This window comes from Tetrao urogallus (genome assembly GCF_951394365.1).
Source record: "Tetrao urogallus genome assembly, chromosome: 1".
In the NCBI taxonomy this organism is placed as follows: Eukaryota; Metazoa; Chordata; class Aves; order Galliformes; family Phasianidae; genus Tetrao; species Tetrao urogallus.
Genome location: NC_136813.1, coordinates 184665047 through 184692159, shown reverse-complemented (window position 1 = coordinate 184692159; position 27113 = coordinate 184665047). Strand labels below are relative to the sequence as shown.

At 33.9% G+C, this 27113-nt stretch overlaps 1 protein-coding gene across 1 annotated transcript in view; it reads left to right on the top strand.

Annotated features, from left to right (window-relative positions):
- SEMA3E (semaphorin 3E) overlaps positions 1–27113 on the top strand; it is a gene marked incomplete at its 3' end in the record, with an annotated part of 125862 nt that overhangs the window by 50810 nt on the left and 47939 nt on the right. Inside the window, exons 2-4 of the mRNA XM_079549579.1 lie at positions 12928–13088; positions 19645–19704; positions 25161–25280. Of these exons, the coding sequence (XP_079405705.1) occupies positions 12928–13088; positions 19645–19704; positions 25161–25280 (341 nt within the window). The remainder of the gene's footprint in view (positions 1–12927; positions 13089–19644; positions 19705–25160; positions 25281–27113) is intronic.

Sequence of the window (27113 nt, the reverse complement as noted above, 5' to 3'; positions counted from 1 at the left end):
TGAAATTTGGAGGGAAGAACATTTTCATCTGGTTTTCTTGTGATACAAGCATAATATATGTTGTTGCCTATGTGACCTCTTAGTGGCCACCCATGCACTGGTACCTAAAAGTTATTTATTCAGCTCTTAGACAGAAACATCTATCCCTCCAGAAAAAAAACCTATTGAAATCAGTAACTTTTTATATCCAAAAGTAATGCTTTCTATTTATCTCCATAGAAACTACAAGAGATACAAAGAGCACAATAATACCATTTGATAGAGCAAATTCTCAGCTGCAAAACGTTCTTTTTCAACTTACACATCACCATTAGATATGCATTTCTGCCAGAAATGAACAAGAACATGCATGCTGCACTCGTGAAAATCTGCACAAGCAGAGGTGACCCACTGTTGTCTCCACTGCTGAAACATGCCATTGAAGCATGCACCACCTTACTGTGCTCACATCCACTGTTAGGTCTCCATAAACATTCAGCATGCATTGATGAATGTCTGTAGGTACAATTTTTTCCATAGAGAGGAATTCAATCACATGCCTTTGCCTTATACTCACTTCCAAGTCAGACACTATTTTGTGAGACTGCCCCTCTGCAGCCACCTTTTGTTCTGCATTGTTTCTGCACCAACCTTTTGTTGCACGACAACAAAACTTAGTGGCGTATCGGTGGGAAGGTTCAGCCTTTACTGCTATACTACCAACTATCTGCCTCTGATATCATGAGTTAATATAATAAAATAGGAGGCATTATTTTCTGAGCAGCCCTCATGGATGGTACTTATATCATCGAATAGAGCTAATGTGAATTAATTAAATATATTAATACTATAGTAATACTGCATTTGTATTTACATCAATAAGCATTTTTTGATGTACTAATCTTTATCTTTCTCTATAAAGAAAGATATCTTCAAAGAGGATAGTATTTTATAAAATCCTAGGAGGGTCAGAATAAAATAAAATGCTTCCAATTCTTTAATTCTTAAAGAGAGAATATTCCCTAGAACTTCAAGTAAGTTTGTACTATAAGTGGCAGAACTACTTAACTGTAACATTTCCCTCTAAAGTATTAATGAAATATAATATAAACAATTAAATAGCTTTCAGTTAAATAATGTATGTTTAGGACTTATTCATTCCTAAGTGTACTTACTTATGACAGTTTGATAAATATATTATTGTATGACAAGCTATTTCATACAGTTTTGATGCTCATTTTACATATTTTCTATAGTATCAGGAATGGAGAGTTATATCCCAGAGTCTAAATACTAAGGCAGCACAGAGCATGTCCTCAAATAGTCCCATGCTCATAAATAATAAGCAGAATACAAGTTTCTGTTTATATTTGCAATGCATTTAAATAAAATTCTGTTTATATTACAACATAAATTTCTGTTTATACTTCAAGCAAAAACAATGCTGTCAGACTCACCTACGATATGGTAGTTGAGATATGTAGTTCTAAGACAACATCTTCGAAGTTTTCATGTTTATATTGAATCTGATTTTGAAAGGCACCTTTCTGACTAAAAAAAAAATGTTAAAAAAATTGTTTTGTAATCCTGCATAGGGTCTCTGAATGCTGTCTGCTATATCTTTTTTCTCTATAACTTATAATCTCATCATACCACAATGAAAAATCCCTAGTAATTAACCTAATGAAATGTTCTCTTTTCAAAAGTACTGCTTATTTTTGGAGGCAGACCATTTTTTTTTAAAGATTCACACTTTGTAAAATGTATTATAGTACATGCCATCAGGTATGCTTAAAAGTTTTCTGGCTATGGATCTTGGGGAATTTCAGTTGGTTGGTTGACTTTTTTTGTTTATTTTTATGCTTCCCCCCCTCCCCATGAAATAGTATGAAATTGTGGAAATCAAAGCAAGGCCTGCTTTCATTAGCTACTATTTTGGCAGATGTAAAAAAAAAAAAAGGATATTTACATATTTTAAATGAAGAGTTCTATTTTGTTTAAAGAGTATTTCATTTTGAAATGTTAGTTGGCTAAGAAGAGACAGCATTAATCAAAATACAATATGCAAAATTATCAAAATACTTCCATTAGGTCAATATGAAAATAGTTCCATATTTGACAATTGTATCCTATTTTGGCATTTTTCACGGTCAATAAAAATTCTTTCAATGCCAGAAAGGAATTTCCTCACAGTTCTAATATCTCATGTGTATTCTTTTTTTCTGAAAGCAAATTCTCATTACAGGATAGCAGTAGCCGTGTCAGCCATCCATTCAAAATGCATTCAAAATATGAAGCTTCCCATTGTTATGTAGTCTACCTGAATGATCTTGTAGATCACAGATGGATAAAACCAAGCCCTGGAGAATTTGGTGAAATAAAAAATTATTTTTTTCTCTTTTTCCACATCTTCATAATTTAATCATTTCCTCTTGCATTGTGTCTTCTAGTTTAAAATGCAAACTCTTAGTGAAAAGGATTATTTTTGCAGTGCTGGGTAAAATAATCTATAGGTTGCTATGGATTTTGCACAAAGTCAATAAGAATTATTTCAATGTCAGTATACAAAAATGTGTCAACCTCTGATTTATATTGTATCTTTATACTATAAAAAGCAAGAGTTCTTGTGAGAAAAAAAGACTACTAATGAAAATACTTCATTAATTTCTTTTTGTAAAGTCAGCTAAAACAAGAAAAGACAGGATGACCCTAAGAACTCCAAAGTTAAGCACCTAAACAAGCACCAAGATAAAGGTGAATTTCTAAAGGTACAGTGAAGAAGAAAATAATGTAGGAAAACTCAATAAATTTGTAGTACTTCTACATGACATGCAGCCTGAATCAGGACAGGGTAATAGCAAGGTTGTGTTTTGAAGGATGAATGGCTTGTGATTATTTTATGGTTACATCAGGTCACATGAGGTTATAGAGATGTTACTTGTAATTTGGTCAGATACTTTCTCCTCTTTACATGTAGATTTCTTTGTAGATTTCTTTACAATTTGACAGGACTTTTATTATCAGTGGGTATTTTTCTAAAATATGAAGGCTTTAGGAGCATAAAGTACATATGAAATTCACTAGGAACAAATCTGACTCTGTGAGATGTATCAAAATCATATCAAAATTTACTGTAAGAATTTACTGATGATCAGTGAGAAATCATATTATTTACATCAAATGTACCATTAACTTAGGAATAAATACTAGACTTATCCCTCTGACTTGCAAAATCTGCCTAGGAATAATGTGGGGAAAATGTTGGGGAATGGTTGCACAAATCTGTGAAAGTCTAAGGATAATATGCAGTGGTTCACAGTATCATTTGTAATAGTTTTGAGGTCACTAATAGCTACCCAATGTTGACTTTTATTCTCTCGTTACAGTGCTTAAGATCAACTCTGATGAGTTCCAGTGGCTTAAAATCAAATGCAAAAATGTTGCAGGTTTTGACTGCTACTATTTCCAAAGTGTAATTGATTCTGAAATTTTTCAAACACATTTCCCAAGTTATTCAAATACAATTTTTCTCTGTTTCCTTCATCCAGCATTTAGTGTACTAACTAATTTACAATCAATTAGTCATTCTTGGTAAAGAAAAGGTAGAGACAAAGATTTTTTTCATTTCAGGGCTTACAGTTACAAATTTTGACAAAATACAACATTTATTCTTGTATAGAATGCATGTTATGATAGAATTCAATTACATTTAACTGTCTAAAACTTATTAAATTTCCTTATTATAAATCTTTACGTCCTTATACAAAATAATTTTGAAATGTCATTGAAATAACTTTTTCTCTTGTTCTGATAAAAAAAATGAAGAGGGATAACATCATAAACAAGCCATCAATCAAAACAAAACTTGAATAAGACATTTTCCTCCCTACAATTTAAGAAATTGAATTCTTTCATAAAAATCAATTTCAGAATAAAATAACACAGTTATATTGGGAAAACAAGCAGACCTTTGATTTATTCAGTATTTATTCACATTCAAAGGTATTTGGGACACATAAAGAAAAACAGAACGAAATCATGGATAGGTTAGTGTCAGATATCTCAAATTAAGGTAGGATTTCTGAAGAAACTAAGTATAGTAGCTGAATACTCGTCTCCTTTCTGTTAATTTAATCTTCTTCGGAGAAGCTGTTCTGGTCAATTAAAGAGAACAGACTTTGTGGTAACAATATATTAATTTCCACAAAGCTCCATTCACTGGTGCTCAGAGAAATATGAGTTTATTTCAGTGCATGTTGAAAATCTTTTTGAATTCACCTATGGAATATTATCTTAAAAGCTGCATCTGCTGGGAGTAATTGATGTGGTAGAAAAAAAAATAACTTGAAAGTTCCCTTTCATCCTTTTTGTTCTTTCCATGTCTATTTTCCCTCTTCTTTTTCTTGCATTTCTTACAATGCCTCCTTTTGCCTTCATTCTTTTTTTTTTTTATCACATTGATGATTCCAGATAGTCTTAAGGTATACTGTCAATCACATACCATCATGCCCAAGAACATATGCCGCTGAAAATCACATGGGATAGATCATTTTCATCTGTATTTTCAAAGGAAATTCAATTTAACACTCATTTTGAATGGTATAAAATAATGACTTCTGGCTTCTTAGCTTTAAATGAAAGAACCAGATTCTTTTTCTGTCAAAACACTGGATCCCTCCATTGGAAGAATGCTACTCTTCCCAGATTGGTGAGGTAATAAGCGTGTAGTAAGTGGTGCACCTTAATAAATCAAGTTCTGAAGAGACTGGACTGCCTGTATTTCATCAGAAGAGAGCTGTGATTATTTGAACCATATGTTTCTGCTAACTCTCAAGAGTTTTACAAATCAATTCTTTCACTTGTTAACACTATTAAGATATTAAATATAATGCAAAGCATTTTAACTGAGCATAATGTAAAAAGCATATATGTCTGTATGCTTTCTTTCTTAGCAATACCTTAGGTGAAGTGGATAACATGTCCAAGAACTATTTCATGGATGTCTGTGTTACCCTTAGACTGGAATAATTTCATATTAAAAAACTCTGATTTATATTTTTAATTGATTGTTTTTGTAAAAAGTGTATTTAGAAAACGTTCTATCAAAAATTCTACATTAAAAAAAAAGAATGATAATATCAATGATAATTATTATCTATATAATTACAATTTCTTATAACTATCTTTAAAAATAACTCATTAAGGAGATAAAAATCATTGGGATTTGAAATCACCAGAGAATTTTAGGCAGTCTCATTATACTGATTTAATACTGCTCACATAAGTAAATATCTACTCTACTTTGGACAGAGATCTGGGGACTTGGTATTATTTTATTTTGCATGAGCATAGAATACAGTCTAATATTTTCTACCACAACCACGTTTTTAAAATGTATTGGCAGAGAACACTTTTGGGATACATCTATATTTTCTGGGAAAAAAAATCACATCACGACTGTAGAGAATTTGACTACTTGCCAAAATTTACTATCTAGAATAAAACTGAATTTAAAAAATGAATGTATCACCACTATGCAAACAATATCCAGTTACTTAGGAGTAATTATGAAATCTATATATTAAGCTTAATTTAAAATTTCTGAAAACTAATGCTAAATTCCAGTTCATTCAGAGCATGATGTGAATGCACGAAAGCAACTATCCTTTGAATGCCATTTTCACAGAATCACAGAATCACAGAATTGTAGGGGTTGGAAGGGACCTCCAGAGATCATCGAGTCCAACCCCCCAGCCAAAGCAGGTTCCCTACAGCAGGTCACACACGTAGGCATCCAGGCAGGTCTTGAACATCTCCAGAGAAGGAGACTCCACCACCTCCCTGGGCAGCCTGTTCCAGTGCTCCGTCACCTCACTGTAAAGAAGTTCTTGCGCACCATTTGTGCGGAACTTCCTATGCTGCAGTTTCTGGCCGTTTCCCCTTGTCCTGTCTCCACTCACCACTGAAAACAGTCTGGCCTCGCCATTCTGCCCCCCACACCTTAGATATTTATAGACCTGGATCAGGTCCCCTCTCAGTCTTCTCTTCTCAAGGCTGAACAGACCCAGTTCACTCAGCCTTTCCTCATAGGAGAGATGCTCCAGGTCCTTCACCATCTTCGTGGCCCTCCGCTGGACTCTTTCCAAGAGATCCTTGTCTTTTTTGTACTGGGGAGCCCAGAACTGGACGCAGTACTCCAGATGAGGCCTCACCACGGTCACAGGACCGTGTCAGCCAATCCTCCCAACTTCGTATCATCAGCAAACTTGCTGAGGGTGGCCATTATCCCCTCATCAAGGTCATTGATGACCTTTTTAAAATGATTTTAGTGCTGGCATTATTATCTCTTTTTTGAGATGATTCCTTGCTTGTTATTTTGTGGATTTGGATAAAATATAGGAGAAAGTCTATTAGTTGGATGCAATATCAAAACTATTTCATCTGTGGCTACCTAGATAAAATCAGTGAATTTAACTGGCAAAATGATGAATGAGCTCTGGATTAGGCCTTAAATTAGAAGCCATAGTAAGTTTACTGTTCAGGTAATGAAAATAACAAAAGGATCTAGAAGGTCACATATTTTATGCTCAGAAGACAGTGTGGCAAACTACACAACTGTTAACAGGTATTGTAAATATATTAAATCGATTCACAAATAAGTTTTCTTTCAAGGCAGCCTGTTAACCTGCTATAATTACTGGGTAGGTTTGATTACATACTAAAAATATTAAGATTTTACTACACTGCATTGAATTTCTTCTAGATTAGAATGTGCTTCTGGAAAAAAAAGTAGCTTACAATGTCATTAATCCAGCCCTCATGAAGGTTATGTGTTTATTTTCAATTTGATGTGTAGTTTCATTGGATAAACTTCCAAAAATTACTATAAATGTCATTAAATGCTGTTTAAGCACGTTTTGGTTTTTAGTATTATGTAGCATACCAACACAATATGTATTTATAGATCTGTAATGGTTATATTTCTGTTTAGTGGCTAAAATCAGAATAGTTATAATGACAGTAACTGAATGTTTTGCCAGTAGGGAAAAAAAACTAAATATTTGCTAAATGTAACAGAGGAAAATATAATAGTGTGAAATGGAAATATCAAGGATAAGTACATGAGCTAACATGATTAGCTGTGTTAAAAGCTTTCAAATTTCACTGAATTTTTTCTGCCATAAGCTAAATAGATTTAGAAGAAACAGAAATATACTCTATGGTGCATTACATGTTTTATTTATAGGTTTTTTTCCAATAGCTTTAAAGAAAGAGACATGGTTGTTCTGCATACGGATAAAAAATATTTTCATCTGCCCAAACCATACCTTATAATTGCAGAAATTTTTGCCTCTGCAATTTAAACAAAGTAAAAAACAGAGATATTTAAAGGCATGTTTGCTTTTCACTATAATTAATCTTATCAGTATATCCACACATTCTGAAAAATCACCTAGAAAAGTACCAAACAGCATTTTTCATGGACTTGCTGTACCAGCTCACTTCGTGAAGCCAATTACATTACCCAAATAGAGCTAGATAGCCAAACTTCCCTGCTGTTAGGAGCAGGGGTTGAATCATGTGAGAGTAGTTATGGACTAATGGCTTTCTGCTTGTCATTACTAGACTTTACTTTCTCTCTCCTGCCCTGCCAAGTTTCTGAGGCATCTTCCTGGCAGCCACAAGATTAAACCTCAAGCAGTGAAAGTTCATACTTCAGATTCACTCACAGACTTTACCTCCTACTAATTCAAGTTCCTTAAATGAGGCCCTGAAATATATCAAGACCCGTGTATTAAAAATGGAAACTTTACAGTGGAAACTTTCATAATTATTTTCAACATTCAAGATTTTTCAATTAGTTTGCTAGTTGCTATTAATCCTGCCTTTATTGATCTCAGCTCAGATTTTGCTAGCAAACTTCACTGAATTCAGCTGCCTCTAGACAATTTACACTGTTCCTTTTCTAATGCTCACTGGTTCACCTGAGTTAGCATCTCTCTCTGCTACATGGCAATCATTGTCCTGACTGAAATCAGTTTTGCAGTAACAGAGATGACTGATGACTATGAGCTCAGGAAAGTAAAAATTGCTAATGCATTAGCTCATCTTCAGCAGAATAGTTTTGAGATGAGTTTCCATCTCTATTTTTTCCCCAGGGAAGAACATTTCTGCCTCCTGTTAACAATTCTACATGGAATATTGCCATTTAGAGGTTTTAACCTTGTCAGAATTATCCAACCACTTGTAAGATTATATTTTTGTCCTTGTGATGAATAACTCTTCAAAGTACTCTTGGATAGTAACCTACTTTAAGTACTTGTGGTTTAAACTGCAGGATACTTGCATAGCCTGATCTTATTGTTAATCTGTGTTTCATAAACTGTTACAGATATTTCAGGCTGTCTCTGTATGCCTTTTATTTGTTTCTCCTCTGTTTTGTTTATATTCCTTTCTTGTTATATGTAAGCAGATTTTGGTTGTTATTAGCTATGTAATAAAAAGCTGAATCAACTGAAATTCAATAAAGCTCACTAAATTCTTAAAAAATCTGTTCCACTATAATATTTATAGTCTAGGACTATGCTGCTCATTGGAAACATAAAATGTTATTCAGGTGTTCATATTTCTGGCTTTATATTTCTGGCCTTTTATAATATTGATGGGGACAATTGCTACCTCTTCCTGTAAAGCTGCACTGAGATGTCCACATCACGTACTCAACAAGTTCAAAGTGCCAGACTCATCTGTCAGTGCTCTGCACCTGGATAACATCTTCACCAGAAGAACGTTCTGCAGAATTACGTAGTGTGGGAGGTGAGGCTATATCTCTGTAAAATTTGAAAGGGGAATCAAAGATTTTCGTGAGGGCAAAAAAGGGCAAGAGCAACTTTACAGTTGTGGTGATGTAATGCTGCAGAGAACAGAGCAGAACAACAGCAACTTTTTCACAACCTGAAAAAAAAAAGTATATATCTGAATTGATATTTATCTGTATCCCATATATGAAGATATGTCTTCTTCCCTCAGTTTTTAATTTCTGATAAAATGTTACCTGCTTTACAAGATAATTCACTATATTCTAGCTACTTTGAAGCAGTAACAACTTTTTTTGCATTTAATGTCCTAATTATATATTGGTTATCTATCACTTACATTCAAAAAAATCTTGACAGAATAAAAATGATAAAATTATTTTAAAAAATAAAGGAATAACTTCTATCACAATTTTTAAAAGAATTATATGCTAAAGATTAAAAATTAAAAAATCAGATATTACAAATATAACAAACAATGCATAACAAATAACTACAGTCCTTCTTGTCAAAAGGATATAATGTGAATATGTTCACTGGATTAGATTTGTTTAAGGAAAAGTACAGTAAAGAAGATCAGTCTGAATATTTGCCAGCAAGCATTGGCAGACAGACAAGAAATCTGCAGGTTTATTCTCGACATTTAAAGCAGGAAATAACAAGATTTGTTCTTCATAGATACTGTAGTATGTTTGTGAAACATAATCTAGCAGCCCAGACTTGCTTTAAGGATCTCACTGTAAATGCACTGATTTACATGAATATCACAGAATATGTAAATGCTGAAGCTGTTATTTCTTTGTGAAGTAAAATAACACTGATATTTTATTGGTGCACTTTTACTTCTGGTATAGAACTTTTACATTAAAATGGAAAATCACTATAGTGCAATAACTAAATAACATTTTCCTAAATATGGGGATGATAGCTCTGAGGCATTGTGAAGGTCCATTTTCACTGACGGGCGTAGGAATGGTCTTTGCTTCTTTGTCCTCTATGTTGAGCACTAACAATACATTATCTCTCAAAAACTATTCTTTTTCTCTTGCTCTTTGACATAAGACCTTTATGGGGAAAGAGCTTTTTGCTACAGAAATCTATAGAATCTCAATAAATTGTTGTGCTTTTCTCAGCTATAATCTCAGCCAATCCTGTGAGAAGACCTGACCACTTGATAGATCAGTTTATATATTTTATCCATTAACTGCTTAATACAAAATGCATGGACCATTTTGAGCACTTGGGCCAGAACATCTTTCCTGGAAAAGTAATCTAACTGCTACATTATCACTTTCCTCCTGCTTACTCTGCCTGAGCCTGAAGATCTTTCTCTACGACTTCAATAGGAAATGGAGAAAGCATCCATCTTTCCCTATCTAGTAGCTAGTATTGGGATTTGTCCTCTTTATGGAAAGAGGAATATCTGGGTTTCAATGCATTTAGAGAAGGAATTTCTTAGGTAACAGATTTAGTCTCTAGAACATTTTTAAAGGATTAGGAAACATTATAATTCCGTAGCCAGATTTTCAAAGAAAATAGCAGAAATATCTGATCTTGTGAGTGTGTTAGATGTGCTCAGCATAATTGCAGCTACTAAATCCTAGGATTAGTTAGAAAAACATCATCTTTTTGGTTCGTGTTCAAATTTAGGTATGATCAAGGAAAATGAACTGTTCAATTAAGGATGTGGGCATGACCAGAAGCCCAAGTCTCGTGAGCATAAGCTTCTTGAAAGTAACTGAGAGTAGACTTTAGGGAAAGCTACTTTAAACTTAAGTATTTTGTTCCCAGTTTTGCTTTGACTTCAATGACTCCCTGAGAATCTCAACACTGCAAAATGCAGAGATCCACAGTCTATTATCTTGGTATTAAGTATGTTCTGTAACCTTTTATCACAGATATCCTACAAAGTCCACAAATCCTAGTACCCTTTAAAGGAGCTACATAATACTAATACATTGGTGTTTCGGTAACCAAATTTCTCCCCAGGTCTCTCTGCTTGTTTGTTTTCCAATCCTTTCCATATGTCAGACTCACTTATTTTCTGGCCTCAACACACGCAGCAAAATCACACCAGTATAGCTTTGGTGGAGGCTTTGCTAGTAATAACTTTTTTTACAAGTTTGATCTTGAAAAGATCAATTTTAATTTTCTCAGTGTTCACTGAAGACAAATGTGCAGGTGTGGTTGGCAGGACTGTCTCTTATACAAGTAGTTACCAGTTTACACGATCAGGTAGATGAATTCATAGTGCTTAGTATTCTTATTGAAAACAGGTGAGTTATCTCTCTGATCTACGTCAAGAAATTTTGTCTCAGTTATGAAAAATTTGCCTTCAAGATAGCATGAAAGTAAGCAGATGAAGATACTACAATGTACTTTTGTGGCTGGATATAACTAGAATTTTGAAATTTAATTGTTCGTTTGTTTGTTTGTTTCTGGACAAACTTGAAAACAAAATACATTGGATGTTTTGCAAATGTTTAAAAAAATATTTTATTTGGGACTAATGGACTATTTCCAGTTCTGATTTTAGTCCATTCCTAGTTTGATATCAAGCAAGAAATGTTCTGAAACAGCAGCCTGTTGGATTTACTTGGCAAGAGAAGCACCATCTACTCATTGCTGTGCACTCTTGCACTAGGTGTATCACTGCCAAGAATGGTCTGTATATTAAGTTTAGGCAAATAAAACTTACTTTTTCTGTTTTTTAAATCAGGACAGACACACTCACATGCCAAGTGTTTTGACCTCTCCAGTTTAAAAATATTACAGAAAGCTTAGATATTAAAAATGTTCTCCACAAATTTTTAATTATTTTTGAAGATAGCTTAGGAAAAAAAAGCAGTTGTGAGGGTGCATGACTCCTTTAATAAAAATTTTATCATCTAGGGAACCACTTGAAGAAACTAGTTGCTTTTGACCTCTCCTGAACTGAACTTGGTCAACTACAACAAAACGTATTTACTGAATTACTAAACTGCTTCATCACCACATATATAAATAATAATTTAAAATGAAAATGAGTTGTGGAAATATGTCTGTTGGATTGAATTCAGCTACTTAATGAATGCTAAATTTCTTATTAAAATGATAAAATTTATACTAATATAGCTATTGAATGATAAATTTATTTCAAGTAAGGATAGTTGTGAGGATAAACTGAAGGGAATTTGCTGACTTTTATCAGGAGTGACTTTTGTTTCTTCTAAATAAAACAATTCATCACAATATAGCCAAAGGAACCTAGTTCCTTTTCTTCACGCCCAGCTTTGCTCTTTTTGAGGCAGTCCTAGGGCACTCTCTATAATGAATTCTCTAGAGGTTTCCCAAAGCAATGATTGTCAGCCTCTCTGAACTGCAAGCCAGACTGTGCTCTGAACCATCTGCTCTCAAGAAGAACCTGGTTGCTTGCCTCTTTCATTCTTCTTGGGGCCTGATTCCAAGTTTCTACAACATTACACAGGATGAATTTCACTTTCTCTGTGTGAGTTTAGCCTGGACCATAAACTGCTAAATCCCAGCTTGCCTTAACACTTTAGCACATTTCCTGATAAAATCAATAATCACTTGGAAAATTATGAATGCATTTTACAGACTTTGTACTCTTCTCACTGAATTTAGTGGCAATATTTTCCATGAACTAAGTTGAGATGGTGCCGGGGTTAAAAAAATCAATGGAATCCCCCCAAAAAACAAAAGCAGAACAATGTTGTGCATACAATATGCATGCAGTTCAACGTGCCTGAGTGAAAAACAAGGAAAAAAATTTCAGTAATTTTTCAATTTGCATCTGTTCATTCCTTTCTTCACATTTACAGTTAATGTTCTAAGCAGTGTTTTTTCCTTTTCAGAAAATGTTTTGGAGAAAGCTTACTCTCTCCCATCCTCACCTTTTGATATATTGAGCACAAAGATTATGATGTAAAGATTCATATGCAAGTCTCCTAGAGAGCTGGCTCGTTTTGAAAATTGTTCCCAGGTGTTTTGTGTCTCTTTCTTATTCAAAGATTATATGATTAGCATTTTAATGTCTCACAAATTCTTGTATAGTTCCCTAGGAGAATATGAAAATGAAGCCATGATGTTAAGCTCTTTGGTATTTATCACGCATACTCTGATTGCATTTCAGAGCTCTGGGATTTAAACAGGACGTCAGTCTTTCATAGCCCGTTTGGATATCTTGGTCTTCATATAATGCTCCTGGATGAGTATCAAGAGCGACTGTTTGTGGGAGGAAGAGACCTCTTGTACTCCCTCAGTTTGGATCGAATCAGCAACAACTACCGAGAGGTGGAGTAAAAAGATGTTATATGTTTGTCATTTTGTGTTACAATGCATAGCATAGAATATCAGAGTTTGCATGACTGGAAATGAGATAATGGTGTTCTTGTAAACACTGACATTTTGTGCATGAACTTCAACGTCATGTTTGTCTGTAAGAAAATATATCAATTATCATTTCATTTCCAGGAACATCTCATATAGGTTGTTCTCAGTGAAGAGAGCTGGGAGACCCAGAAAGTTATTTCTCACTGTTTTTCAGCATGTTTACTAAAATTTAGAACATCACACAGCACTTTATACACACTTGATGTCTACATCTCTGACATGTAACTAAGGAACAATCCTTCCCTTTTATTAGTGTAGTTTTTCTATAACAAAAAAAAAAAAAAAAAACAAAAAAAAACCACAAAAAAAAAAACAACACCAAAAACACAAAACACAAAAAACACCAAACATATACACCCTCCCTCTTCTCCCCTCATCCCCAAGAAAAGTACATAAACTATAACAAAAATCTTTTTGATTATTTTCTACCTCTGTTTAGAAAATGCATCACTGGCTAAAAGTCAGTGCTGGTAAGTAGTGACTGAAAATTTCATTTGAAGCCTTCTCAGAGATTTGTGGGAGAAGGGTGGTTCATGTCATAATCATACCAGTGAGCTTGGTACATGATAGATACCGCAGCTGATTGGCAAACTAGCAACTGAAGTAAAGAGACTTGAGTATTTGTTGATGTGGGCTCTGGCTTCCTTCTGCACTTGGTAGATAGGACTGGAGGCATGTGGTGGTGAAATGAGGTTGTGGGACCACCACTCTTTCCACAGTCCTGCTGACTAAGAAGAAAAGATGCTTTGAAATACTTCAGTTTTCCTGGTTTTTAAAATTTCTTCTTTGTTTTGATATATTTTCATTCATTCTCAAATGATTAAATGAATGAAAATGCAGGTAAATAAAGTACTCTAGAGAAAAAAGACTTTTGTTAATCTTTGTACTCCAATGATCACTAGGCTTGAGTATCAAATTCTTTTATTTTTTCCCCTACTTGTAAGTGAATAACATATTAACATGCCAACACCCTGGTCAGCTTTGCACTAAGGGGCCGTTCTTATCTCCATTTGCTCCATGACTGTGAAAGGATATGTTTTATCCTTTTTATAAACAGTTTCAGCAAGGTAATCTTGCAAGGTAACATAGAGAAATGGGAACACTCAGAGAGACCATCTGAGATTTTATCTAAATCAAATATATTAAAACAACACTTTTTAACTCCTCGCAGTGCACTACTACATATTGAGCTGTGTTCCTGCACAGTGAGGTATAAGTAAACTCCTTTTCCATTTGATAAAAATTATTAATATCCTGTGACATGATAATAGAGGTCAGGGATATGAAGACATTCAAGAAGCAGCTATTTTTATAAAATGAGCTTTTCTTTCCTCCTCTTCTTCCCCATCTGGTAGTAAAATCTGTATGGGGAAAGATGATAGGATAAATTTTTTTACTCTTCTGTCCAACCACCATTCTCGCATCTGGATACACTCTTAAATTCATTACACTATTTCTTGTTGTTTTTAGATAGAAGATCAGCTCTTTACTCTGAAACTATATTGTCTGTCTTGAGATCTGTGCACAGGACATGACAAATTAATGGAAGCTCTGCATGCCTGCTTTTATGATGTGCAAAAGACAAGACACTGGAATAAATGGAGCTTGACCTTACACATTTGGAAACATGACCTCACTGGATCTCAGCTCCCTTGTCATATTCCTTTTCTCTTTTCCCAAAGTTTACGCAGCACAGATCTCATTCAGTAATAGCTAGGAAAAATTTAAGTTTCCCACTGCGATATCAGGAAAAGTCTAGAATGAAACATTTATGTTATATTAGAGCTTAATTAATGAGATATGCTAAGTAAAGATCTTGGGAAAAAAAAAAAAAAAAAGAGATATGTTGATTCATTATTATCAAAGTTTTATGTTAAGCTTCCCTTAACTATGTGTTGGTTAGCCTTTGACCTTTTTTTCCAACTGAAGATTTTAGTTTACTTAATCTAAGATACCAGCTATAACCTAGCAAAAATATAAGAAGGAGGCAAGTTTCTGGGTTTTATTTTCTCTCTAGGATGCAAGACATTTATTTCAGATATTTGGCATGTTTGGATAGACTTCATTGATCTTTTTTTTTTTCTGCATTCTAGAAAGTAGTTGATGTGTTTAAATCCATTGGCATCATATTTTCTACAATTTACAATACAAACATGCTCTCTAAAAAACAAACTAAACCCCACTCCCAGTCAGAAATATATCTCTTCTGCCACAAAATGATCCTGCAGTTCCTTAGATAGCAGGATTATTAGGAGTTCTCCAGAAGAAAACAAAATGCTGAGTGGACATAAAATGCCTTTTCTTTGAGAATTATCGTCTGCCAAAATAATCCAGCATTTCCAACAGACTCATCTTATATGAGATACGTATCCTATAAATCTGCATTTAATAAACAGATTTAAGTTTCTTAAGGTTCAGCACAGTTTAGCTGTCAGACATGAAGAAGCACTCTGAAAGATAGATCAGAGGTTTCTTTTGGTATACTATTAATTGTTTTTGTATATACCTACCAAAATTATATTAGGCACATATTGTTCAGAGCAGCATTAATACACATTAAAGAAAAGATGAGTGCAAATGGAAAATATTTCTCAGAGAAGAAAACTATTCCTGTTGCAGTGCCTGGGAAATCTGGAGTTCTGAGTAGAGATTTCAACCATGGCATAGTCCTTCTATGTATCTTAGTTCTTCACCTGTCATATTTCTTTCACCTACTTTGTATTTGTTTTTATTTGTATTTGTTTGCTTATGGTATTCAGAAATCTTGCTTACAGTGTGTCTTACCATTAGCATTTGAAAGAAAGCTACTGTCTATGAAATGTGGATATTAGTATTTACAGAGAATTAAAGCCAGACAAGTACTTGAAACCATGTGTAAAGGCAAATCTTCAGAGTTCCCTCCACGTGACCTTTACTTTCTCTCCAGATATAATTTTTTTTCACACAACTTTTAGAATCGAACATTATACATATTTCAGATTTGATCCAAAGTATTTAAGTCTTGTAATGATAAACAAGCTGATAGAGAACTTATTTGATATCTGGTGCCAATTTTAAAAAGTTAATTTTATTGATGACCAGAGCAAGTCTTTTTGACAGCAAATGAGTCAATGCTGGTAGCTCATTGCGAGTGATCTAACAGCTCACAGAGAAGGATAACTGTTGATTCTACTTATTCTCTTGTAGAAAGGAAATTAAAATGTATTCCCTATTTGTCCAAAAACTCTTTACAGATAGCTGTTTATCATAGCTTCTTCAAAGCGTTCACAAAGGGCTTGCTATTAAGACAAGCATTCCTGCATAAGCTTGTGCAGACAGCTTTCAATGTGCAGTTTCTGGTCCATTATGAGATAACTTCAGATTAGGATTTATATAGACATTGCAAAATGCAATAAAATCTCCACAGTATATCATGCCTTTATTACTCTCTGGTAGAACTAAGTGTAGAGCTGGCTGAACAGAAGGCTGCAAGAGCAGACATTGCTTGCATCTCCTTTGAATATCACACAGGAAAATATACAAATGGAAATAAGAAGTACATGATTTAGCAGTGAACTTGATTATTCCCTGGAATTAATTCCCAAGAGTTAAGATGATATGTATGTCGATACAAATGACATCTACCACACAAAAACAGTTATTTTTTTCAGAATTTGTGTTTCAGACAAAAACAATCTGTGTGTTCATTAAGCACAATTTACTAATTCAAGACAATGACTGGAAGGTTGAATTGCTTAATTGCTCTGCAGTATTCTAGTGTTCAGTCTAGCTCAGACAGTAGTTCATTTTAGCTAACAGTGCTATAAAGTTCATATAGTTTCCTGAAATTAGCTTTCATTAGACATGCTATCTTGTTTTGTGAGACCAGTGATTGAACAGGAAAGCTGTTTGGAGATACTAATTACGATTCCAGATTCAATTAAATTTTGGTTCCTCTCTGAATTTACTCAGTAGCTATCACTTGTACTGCCCTATGAATTTTTTTTTCTTTTTTGTCTTTAGACATAGCTTTTTTTCCTTCAATACAATGCTAGAATTATACCATCCAGTTTTCAAGGAGAATAGTTTTGTGGTGCAAGATGAGCAACTATCATTAAACAAGCAATTTAAAAATGTACTTCACAGTAGTCTGCAGTGGTGACAAGTTTTGAATAGTTATGTCCAAACAAAAGATCAAGTTTGCAGCCCTGTGAAATCTATGCTAGTATGATGCTATTCCAATCTAGATGCACACAAAAATTTCCCAACACTTGATACCACCAGTTTGCCAAAAGATTTTAATCCTGGCAAAGAGCCAATTCAAAGTTAAGGTTGGTAGTTCTCATAACACTAAAGGATAAACATTAGGAAAACATACATGTGGCAAGTTAAAGGCTACCATTACAGCTGGCTAATATCTGGGTATCCATGTAGCACAAACATATCCCATTTATCCCAAAAAAGGAAAAATGAAATAATTACACAAATATCCTTTAATATAATGTTACTGTCTTGAGCCATTTACTGTCAATATCTTTGCAAATGATCACAGCAGACAGATTGAACAGCTTTTCTGTTTTCAGGATTAAAATAAATAAATTAGCTTTTTTCTGATTTTTTTTTTTTTTTTTTAATTTCCTATGACAGAAAATTCAGTTTCTTTTAGCCTGTAGTCTATAAGAATTTTGAAGAGATCAAAATCTTAATGCCTATTTGTATTGAGACTCATAAGCCTTGTAAGGAGCTACTTTGGGCTATAAACATTGGTTCGGCTTAGTCATAGATAAATGGCTGTAGGCATCCAAGATAGATTTCTACACCTCTTCTCACCTGCTGGAAAAGGTACAGAGATGATCCCTTATATTTATCCTTTCATTAGGCACCTTCAGCTACAACAAGCTATGATATGTATCCCAATAGGTAATGCAATGGCTGAGCCAATAACAGAAACAGGATTTCAATTGTAGAAGACAATGTGCAAGAGGCAGTTTTAGAAAGCAGATCCACAGTAGAAGTGGTAGATTCAGAGATATAGGATAGTTCCTGCTGCTCATGAGCCTTTTTGATGAGAGCAATTCACTCAGGAGTCAAAGCCCTTCACCTCTGCAAGAGGCGCACATTCCCCACTTCTCTTCAGAATGTTATGGAACAAAATCTTGTTACTTACTCTGCAGCCAGTTGTCAAACTTTCAGACAAGGGGTGAAAACTGAGTTATATCCTGGAGTTTTGTCTCTCCTTTAATTGTGCTTATGCATCTAATTCAGCACCCATTAAGTGGAGAATATGCATATAAAATATTTTGAATTTCACTGGGACTAAGTATCTGAATACAAATATAATCACCTACAAACAATATATATTATATTAGGTTACAGAGTCAAGTGTTTCATTCATGATGTGGTTTTTCAGTGTCTTCATTCCCAACATTCTCTTGCATCACTGATAGAAAAAACCCAACACAAAATAAAATCAGTGGATGCTGCATTCTTGAAAGTATTCAAGGGCATACTGGACAGAGATTTGGGCAATTTGATTAATGGAAGGTGTTCCTGTCCATGCCAGGAGGATTGGAACTTGATACTATTTAAAGCCCTTTCCCTGCCAAAACATTCTATGATACGGTGATTTCAAGCACTTTCTAGCAGACTTCCACAATGTATCACAAATGCTTAGATTTTTGGGTGTTAGAATTACTTCAAGAAAGCTCGATTAATACAACTGCACAAAAAAGTTTAAGAGAAGAAGGAATTAATTTAGAACAACAACAGTAACACTACTGACAAAAATGTCTTATTGCTGAGACAATTTTTCACACTTACTTGATTTCAGCCAAGCCAGATATCACTGAAGTGAACTTTTTTTTTTCACTTTTAAAAATTCTAAGAAATAATCATTCCAGTCTGCTCAGTCATTGTTTAACATTGTTTTGATCCAAACAAATTATGCATTTGTAATGAAAAATAAATTTTATACAATAGATAACTGAAAAAAAAATTCTACTTGCATAATTTGGCATTCAGCAACAGACTCTGAAGAGCTGATCTTACTCCTAGAAGGCAAATAAGGACCTTCTATAAGCCAGTTTCTTTTCTAAGTGCCACTTAAAGCAGAAAATCAGTAGTTCAAAATTAATTCTTTATGGGAAATTGTTGGAAGTCTCTGATGATTTATCAACAACACTTCTACTGAAGTTATATAAATTGTCTAATATATTTTGTTTATATTCTGTTTACTAGTATTAATTTAGCTGAGTTAGCCCAAGCAAAACTTTCATGATACAAAATATCTATTACATTATTGTACACTTATATAGATATTTAGAGGGTAATTATTTGGCTTGAAATCAAAATGTAATAGAAGCTCGATTAAATGTAATAACATACAATAAAAGAGTCTCACATGAAAAACAGTGGAAAAATTTTAACATCAGACTACAAATTGTACTACTTTCTATTTTTATTTGTTTTCTTTTTTTAGATCCATTGGCCTAGTACACCTCTTCAAGCAGAAGAATGCATAATTAAAGGAAGAGATGCTGTAAGTATCATCTAATATAAGTCAAATATACTTTAATTATAGCTTTTGCTGATCCAAAACAAGGACTCGGGAATGTCTAACTTTCAGACAGATCAAAGCAGAGACATAATTGTGTGTAGATGCTTAAAATTGTGTAACAACCAAGAATATACTAAATTATTAGTTTAATTGCTTTTCAAAGCAGCTCATAAAAAGGCAATGAACATTTTGATCATTTGAGCTTTCTCCTAATGTTTTTTTTTCTAATGATATCAAGGAAGGTACCTTAGTAATTCCCTTCTCCCAATTCTTTTTCTCTTTTTTTTCATACACATAGATTACCTTCTGTGTTTAAACTCTTTCACATTCCAAATCATTTTTAAAATTTAGAATCTCTAGAATACATTAAAAAGTAACAAAATTATCAGTAGTTATAAAGTGTATTTTTGCTCCACAGGTTTTTCTGACATACCAATATAAATATTGTATTTTAATGAACTCAGAATCTCTACTGTTCCTGTGATTCAATGCTTAAACTTTAATCATTTCCCACAAAAAAAAAAAAAAAAAAAAAAAAAAACAACCATGAAAGCTCACCAATACACAGAGTCTGGTATCATTTACACCACAGGATGAAAGTTCTTCTGGATGGAAGCTCTTTATAATTTTGCAGTGCACCAAGCTCATTATCTGCAACTCATAAAAACAAAGCATGTAAGACACCTAGTAAATCTCACAGCTGCAAGAGCTCACACCAATTTGATAATGATGATAGTTTTACAGCAACAGTGATAGAAACATCAATGGGCAAAATGCTTTCCACAAAAGCACAGCAAACAAACAGCCTTGATGATAACCACCACATATTCAGAGTGAAGTCTAGGAAGCAATATAATTTTTTCTTGAAATGTCCACATCGACAGAATGGGTGAATCAGATGGAAAATAGTATAAAAATAATAAAAAAAAACCAGCATAGTACATTACTCCTCACACTATCCTGGCTTAGAACTGATCCTTTTGTACTTATATTAGTAGTTCATTGCATTTTTCTGGATGTTTTTGGAGCCTTGAGATTTTCAGGTGCCTTTGGTTGAATATAGTGATTTTCTATATTCTCTTAAGTTCAAGGTCATATTAAATGAATCAAAAGCATAAATTGTTTCAGTTTTATTTAATACGATCCCTAGCCATAAGCTGTTACTGCTGTTAGAACCCTGCCACCTTTCCTTCAACACTACACATTAGATGTATTTTCTTATATTTCGAAAATATTATTTGGGTTAAATAAATACAGAAATAGTTATGGGTGTTCCAATGGAATGTAAAGTTTTCCCCCTCAGACTTGTGAGATTCCCTAAAATTTGAGATCTTTTAAAATCCAGTCTGCTACTGTACCTTCAAATATGCACTGGAATGAATGTGATAGTTTAAAAAATTAATATGTTTCCCATATTTTCCATGTAATGTGGAAGTCAGGTGCCCTGATTTTTAAAAGGAAAAGAACAGAATTAACAAAAACTAAAAGAAAACAAACAAAAAACAACACAAGACTCCAGAATACATTAAAATTGTAAAATACATTAAAATTGTGAAAGCTGTAAATATTTTAATACCAAACAATATCAATTAATATTCTGATTCCTGTGTGACTCCTAATTTATGTGTGGGACAACTGAATGGATGCAGCTAATTAATTCCAGGGAATGCTTAGTAATTTTCATTAGCATGCTCAGTAGTTAGTGTACTGCAATTGCTCAACCTGAAAAGAAGCTACATTGAACAAAACATTTTCTATTATTTGCCTTTTCATCTTCCTTTTTTTTTTTATAACCATAAATGAATAAATGAATATTGGCTTAATGGCATTATAACTTAAAATAGACAGTTTGACATTTGTAAGTTTAGAATTCTATTTTTCACAATATAAAGTCTCTGAGAAAACAAACAAACAAACAAACAAACAAACAAAAAAACAAAACTCATCAATTATCTTTCAAAGACCTCTTATTTATTTCCATGCTATTTCCTTCTTTATTTTCCTTTGCAAAATATCTGGTACTAACTGTGCAAATAATATTATGCAAGACTGGTATGTAATAAGCATTTCAATGCTGAGAAACTTTATGCATTCTTTAGTAGCCATACTGATGTTAAACAACAGGACAATTTGATAAGCTTTTACAACCTGTATAAGGTTATCAGTAGATATTGTAGCAGTAAAACTTCAAGTATTGTAGTCATAATACAGTTTCAGAAAACTTTCATCCAGTGTGCCAGGAAACACACCTGTTGGCCTGTAGTGTGAGAGCTTTTGATCCTTTCAATTAGTTTATCAGCACTGGAAATCATTCAGAAATAAAAATCAAATTCTGTTGTTACGACTAACTTTCACACCGAGAAACTTCAGATTAATAAAATTCCACTGATCTAATAATGCATCTAAGAAGTCTCCTAAAGATAACCAGAATATTTAATTGTTTAAATAGGAAGTAGGAAGATGACTTATTTTAATGCTCTCCTGCGTGATGCATCTCTTCCTTTTTACGTGTATAGGATATTATCAGAGGGGCAAAAACTATTTGTCTGATGGTTCCCAGAATAGCACCTTTTCCAACTTGTATATAATTTTGATAAAGCCATTTGGAATTATTTTTTCTATATTTGGTGTCTCTCTTATTCTGTTTTTTAGCTGCAGAAAATGTCAGGCATTCCTATGAAGACGCGTAGAAAAAAAAATAACCCATGAAGAGAGAAAAATAATCCTAAGATCTCTCTCCTTCTAAAGCTCTTTTGAGACAAAGATGAAGAGATATGTGGATAACAAAAGGAAACCATGGATAAAAAAGCACAACAGCATAGAGGCAGAACAGAGGGCTATGAGTCAGGAAGGTCATACTTTGGCAGGGAGGGAAGACAGAGGGAAGAGCATCAGTGCCAAGTGAAGCACCTATTTAAAAATTACAAAGCATCCTTTATGTTGCCATTCCACTGCTGCTGGTTAGAAAACATTTGTGAAGCACAAGTGAAATGGGTATTTCTGTCTTTGAGTACTAACTGATGTATAGATGATGTCATCCCACTAATCTGAACTCATTTATTTCTCTATCAACTGACATTTGGGGCTTTTTTTCAGTGGGTCTAAAAATCCTGACGAGGTGAGAGACCACATAGAAAAAGACTTTAAAAAAAAAAAAATTTTCCAGAAACTTATGATATTAAACAATTTTTATTTGTCCTTTGCATATACATATTTAATTATAGAACAGGTTACACACCTGTGTAGGTTTCCTGCTTCCTTCAAAGATTCAGTGAATGACAGGTTGGAAGGGAACTCTGAAAGACAGCTGATCCACCCACCCTGGTCAAGCAGGCACACATAAAAAAGTAGCTGGTGCACAGATGCCCAGTCTCCTATGAGAATCAGATCCTACGAATGTGAGGCTCCTATCTGTCTGCAGAAAGCCTCACCTATTCATTCTAATTTTTCATGTCGCCTAGAGCATGATTGAGTGATAATGTCAGCTACCCCTGTCTTCCCTTTAATCTTAACCCATAAACTCTCAGTTGGCTCCTCATCCATCTCCAAGCAGAACTCAATGCGCTCTAACTGCTCTCTCACATAAAGGACAACACCCCTTTATCTCACCTCCTGCAACAGACCCCCTTTCTATCTTCCCCCAAAAGCCTGCATCCTCCCATTGCAATGGTCCCTCCAGCCATCCAACAAAATCTCCATGATCACAGCAACATCATAGTATTGCAACTGCATGCACATCCCTAACTCATCATCTTTATTGTTCGTACTGCATGCATTATCATACAGGAATGGAGAGGCACTCCAGCATGCTGGGTTTCTTCCCAATGGTTCTTGGTAGATACTTCCTTGCTTACATTCAAGTGCTGAAGGTGACTCCTTTTTGTTGATTTTGTGTTACAATTCCTGTCACACCACTATATGCCCATGTTCATTGACCTTGTCCATCACTCACTTGCAGGGTTGCTAATAACTCTCTTTTCCCCATTATTTCATTTTAAACCTTTATGTTCAAGTCAAACATCCTATTGGCAAAAATAACTCTCAATTGCCATGACATATCCTCTCACTTAAAGGCTAAGGAGAAGCATATTACAAAGGATAGTTTTTCCATATGAGTTTTTATTTTATTTTGTGTTTTTTGCTCTTTTTGTTTCATAAATTTGATCACTTGCACTGAATGATGCAAAGGACTGAAGAAAAAAAAATGATAGATTCTTAGTTCTGAATCTAATGTAGCTACACAAATTCTTTCCATGGCTCCACTACAGAGTTATTCTTTGGAACATTAACCTCTTGCAGATGGACATTAAAACCCAAGATTTTTCTCATATAGTCTGAAAACTGAAGAAAAGTTTCCAAAATGAAATTCCTCCACTCTCTTTTACAAAATAATTTTAGGATAGACTTATTTGCTTTTTGGAGATATATGAGCTTCTTTATTGACTACTGAAAGAGTCTAAAAGAAAAGCATAGGTTAGAACAAAAAACTTCAGAATGGCTGTAGTTAGATGAGATTAATCTCATTACAATTGCCTTAAACGTGGTATTAACATCTTAAAACCCAGGGTCTGAGTAATAGAAAGATCATACAACTAAAGAAAATGAATAGAATTTTTTCTTCACACACAGAAAATACTACATAATGATAAAAAGCCTGATAAACCAAGTCAGCGGAGTCCCAAAATAAATAATTTTATTCAGTCTCTGCTTCTAGTTCATCAAAGGAATTGTAATGACCCCACAACTCAAAACAATGCTTGTAAGTTTGTTAATTGTAATATTTATGAAACTGCAAATACACTAATGAGTCCCAGGGTATTGCCTTCAGGAAACTGAATAATTTCTTCTTCAAAGGAAGACTTGAATGGTGGAACTTAAAAAAGCATGAGGCTACACAATATAAAAAGTATTGATTAGCAATGCATTACACACACATACACACAAATGCAGTAGTCTTATGGAAAAATAAAATAAAAGTGTTACTTCCTTGAAATAAAGTTCATTTAACTTGATAAATAAGCCATTTGTTGACTGTTCATATATACTGCTCTCATTTTAATGCATACTGCATATAATAAAAGCTAATGCAACAAATATCTAGATTTGTGAAATGTATCCAAGGTTGAAGAAGCGCAAAATATGTTTTATAATTTAATCACTCCTCACTAGTTAAGTGCCTATAGTAAATTGTGATAAATCAGAGCTCTAAACTTCCTTCTAAACATGTTGTAAGTGTCCATTCATGGATTTGGTGAGACTGAAGTAGTCGTATAAAGTAGGAGAACTAAAATTTTATAAATAACAAAAAAGAAATTCTCAGTATGAAGAGCATCATCTGATACCTAAGATATTAAAAAAAAAAAAAAAGTTATTTTATTTTTTATCATTTTTAATGGAATTGCTAAGATTTTCTTATGTTTACACTTTATGTGAACTAGGATGAATGTGCTAATTACATCCGTGTCCTTCACCGATACAATAGAACACATCTTCTGGCCTGTGGAACAGGAGCTTTTGATCCAGTTTGTACCTTTGTAAGAGTAGGACATCCATCAGAGGTAAGAAATTTGTTTTACAGTAATGATTCTTCTTGCCTATATTACAGCAAAGCCTCTATGGTTAAAAATAAATATTTAAATTGAAGTGCTGGGAGTTTTCGTACAAGTCATATAGGAGATATTTTCCCTAATGAAATGTGATAGTTGTCCAAAATTGAGAATAGGAGAACTAATTAATGATTTATATAGTTGTATTTTGGAGAATTAGGCAAAGAACTTCAAGTCAATATTTTTGTTTGTTTTAGGAAATAATGTACTGCATTGCACATACTTAGTTGGATGGAATGTGGAAAAGCTTAATTGTTTTTTTTATTGATTTCAGCTTCTTATTGTTGATCATATTCACAGAATCACAGAATTGTAGGAATTCAAGTATATGTTAGCTCCTTGATGACAATTTTAACTGTTTGAACTGTTTGAAATCTAGATTAGACTAGCATTAAAGAATCACTAAATACACCAATCTCTCATTTTAAATATACTTAGGCAGTTAACCTCGTCCAGGTTATACAAATAAACTATGTATTACTGCATGGACATATAAATGACTGACTGACTGATCTTGCTTACATCCTGCTCCTATGTATAGTCTAAAGAACCTCTGGAATTAATGAGTATAGTCTGAAATTCCATAAATAAATAAATAAATAAATAAATAAATAAATAAATATGGGAAGCCGCCTTGAGGGACTGAATTTCTTCACATTTAATAAGGTTGAAACTCTGAGTAAAGGTATATATTATACTCCTAGGTGTGGACTTTGGAAATCCAGATGGAATTATTAAAATTGAAATTCAATTTTGAAATTGTTCACTTAAAACTATCCCTTACATATACATAGTAATGCTGAAGAAATTGTTTATTCTACTATGAGGTAAAAAAACAAATGGTAGGGAATCCCATTGTTTCTGAAAAAATCAGTTGATTTGTACAAAATCAGTACAAAAAAGACAGGGATCTCTTGGAAAGAGTCCAGCGGAGGGCCACAAAGATGGTGAAGGGCCTGGAGCATCTCTCCTATGAGGAAAGGCTGAGTGAACTGGGTCTGTTCAGCCTCGAGAAAAGAAGACTGAGAGGGGACCTGATCCAGGTCTATAAATATCTAAGGTGTGGGGGGCAGAATGGCGAGGCCAGACTGTTTTCAGTGGTGAGTGGAGACAGGACAAGGGGAAACGGCCAGAAACTGCAGCATAGGAAGTTCCGCACAAACATGCACAAGAACTTCTTTACAGTGAGGTGACGGAGCACTGGAACAGGCTGCCCAGGGAGGTGGTGGAGTCTCCTTCTCTGGAGATGTTCAAGACCTGCCTGGATGCCTACCTGTGCGACCTGCTATAGGGAACCTGCTTTGGCAGGGGGGTTGGACTCGATGATCTCTGGAGGTCCCTTCCAACCCCTACAATTCTGTGATTCTGTGATCTATTAAAAATGGAAATGAAAATGCATTATATTTAAAGTTTTATGCAGATGAACCTACACAAATTGGAAAAAGTCTGCTGTATCCTAAAAAATTAAAGATTGGCTTCGAATTATGCTGTATAAGTTTATGATCTGCCTACCTTCATTTGAAACCGCACTATATTTTTTTGTTGTTATTGATGGTGATGATGTTTTTTTACTATTGTTTCTTGCCAAACTTTTATCTTGTTTTGTGTGATTTCCTGTATTTAAGTTTGGAACTACAAAGTGAATGTTATTCCAGCCCACCCCAATCCAACCTACTCCTAGCTATTCTATATCAGAATTACTCAGTTTCAGCTTAAGTTCTCCAAACAACCAGGTTTTATTCTGTCTTTTACATCACACTTAAATTGTCATTCCATATTTAGCTA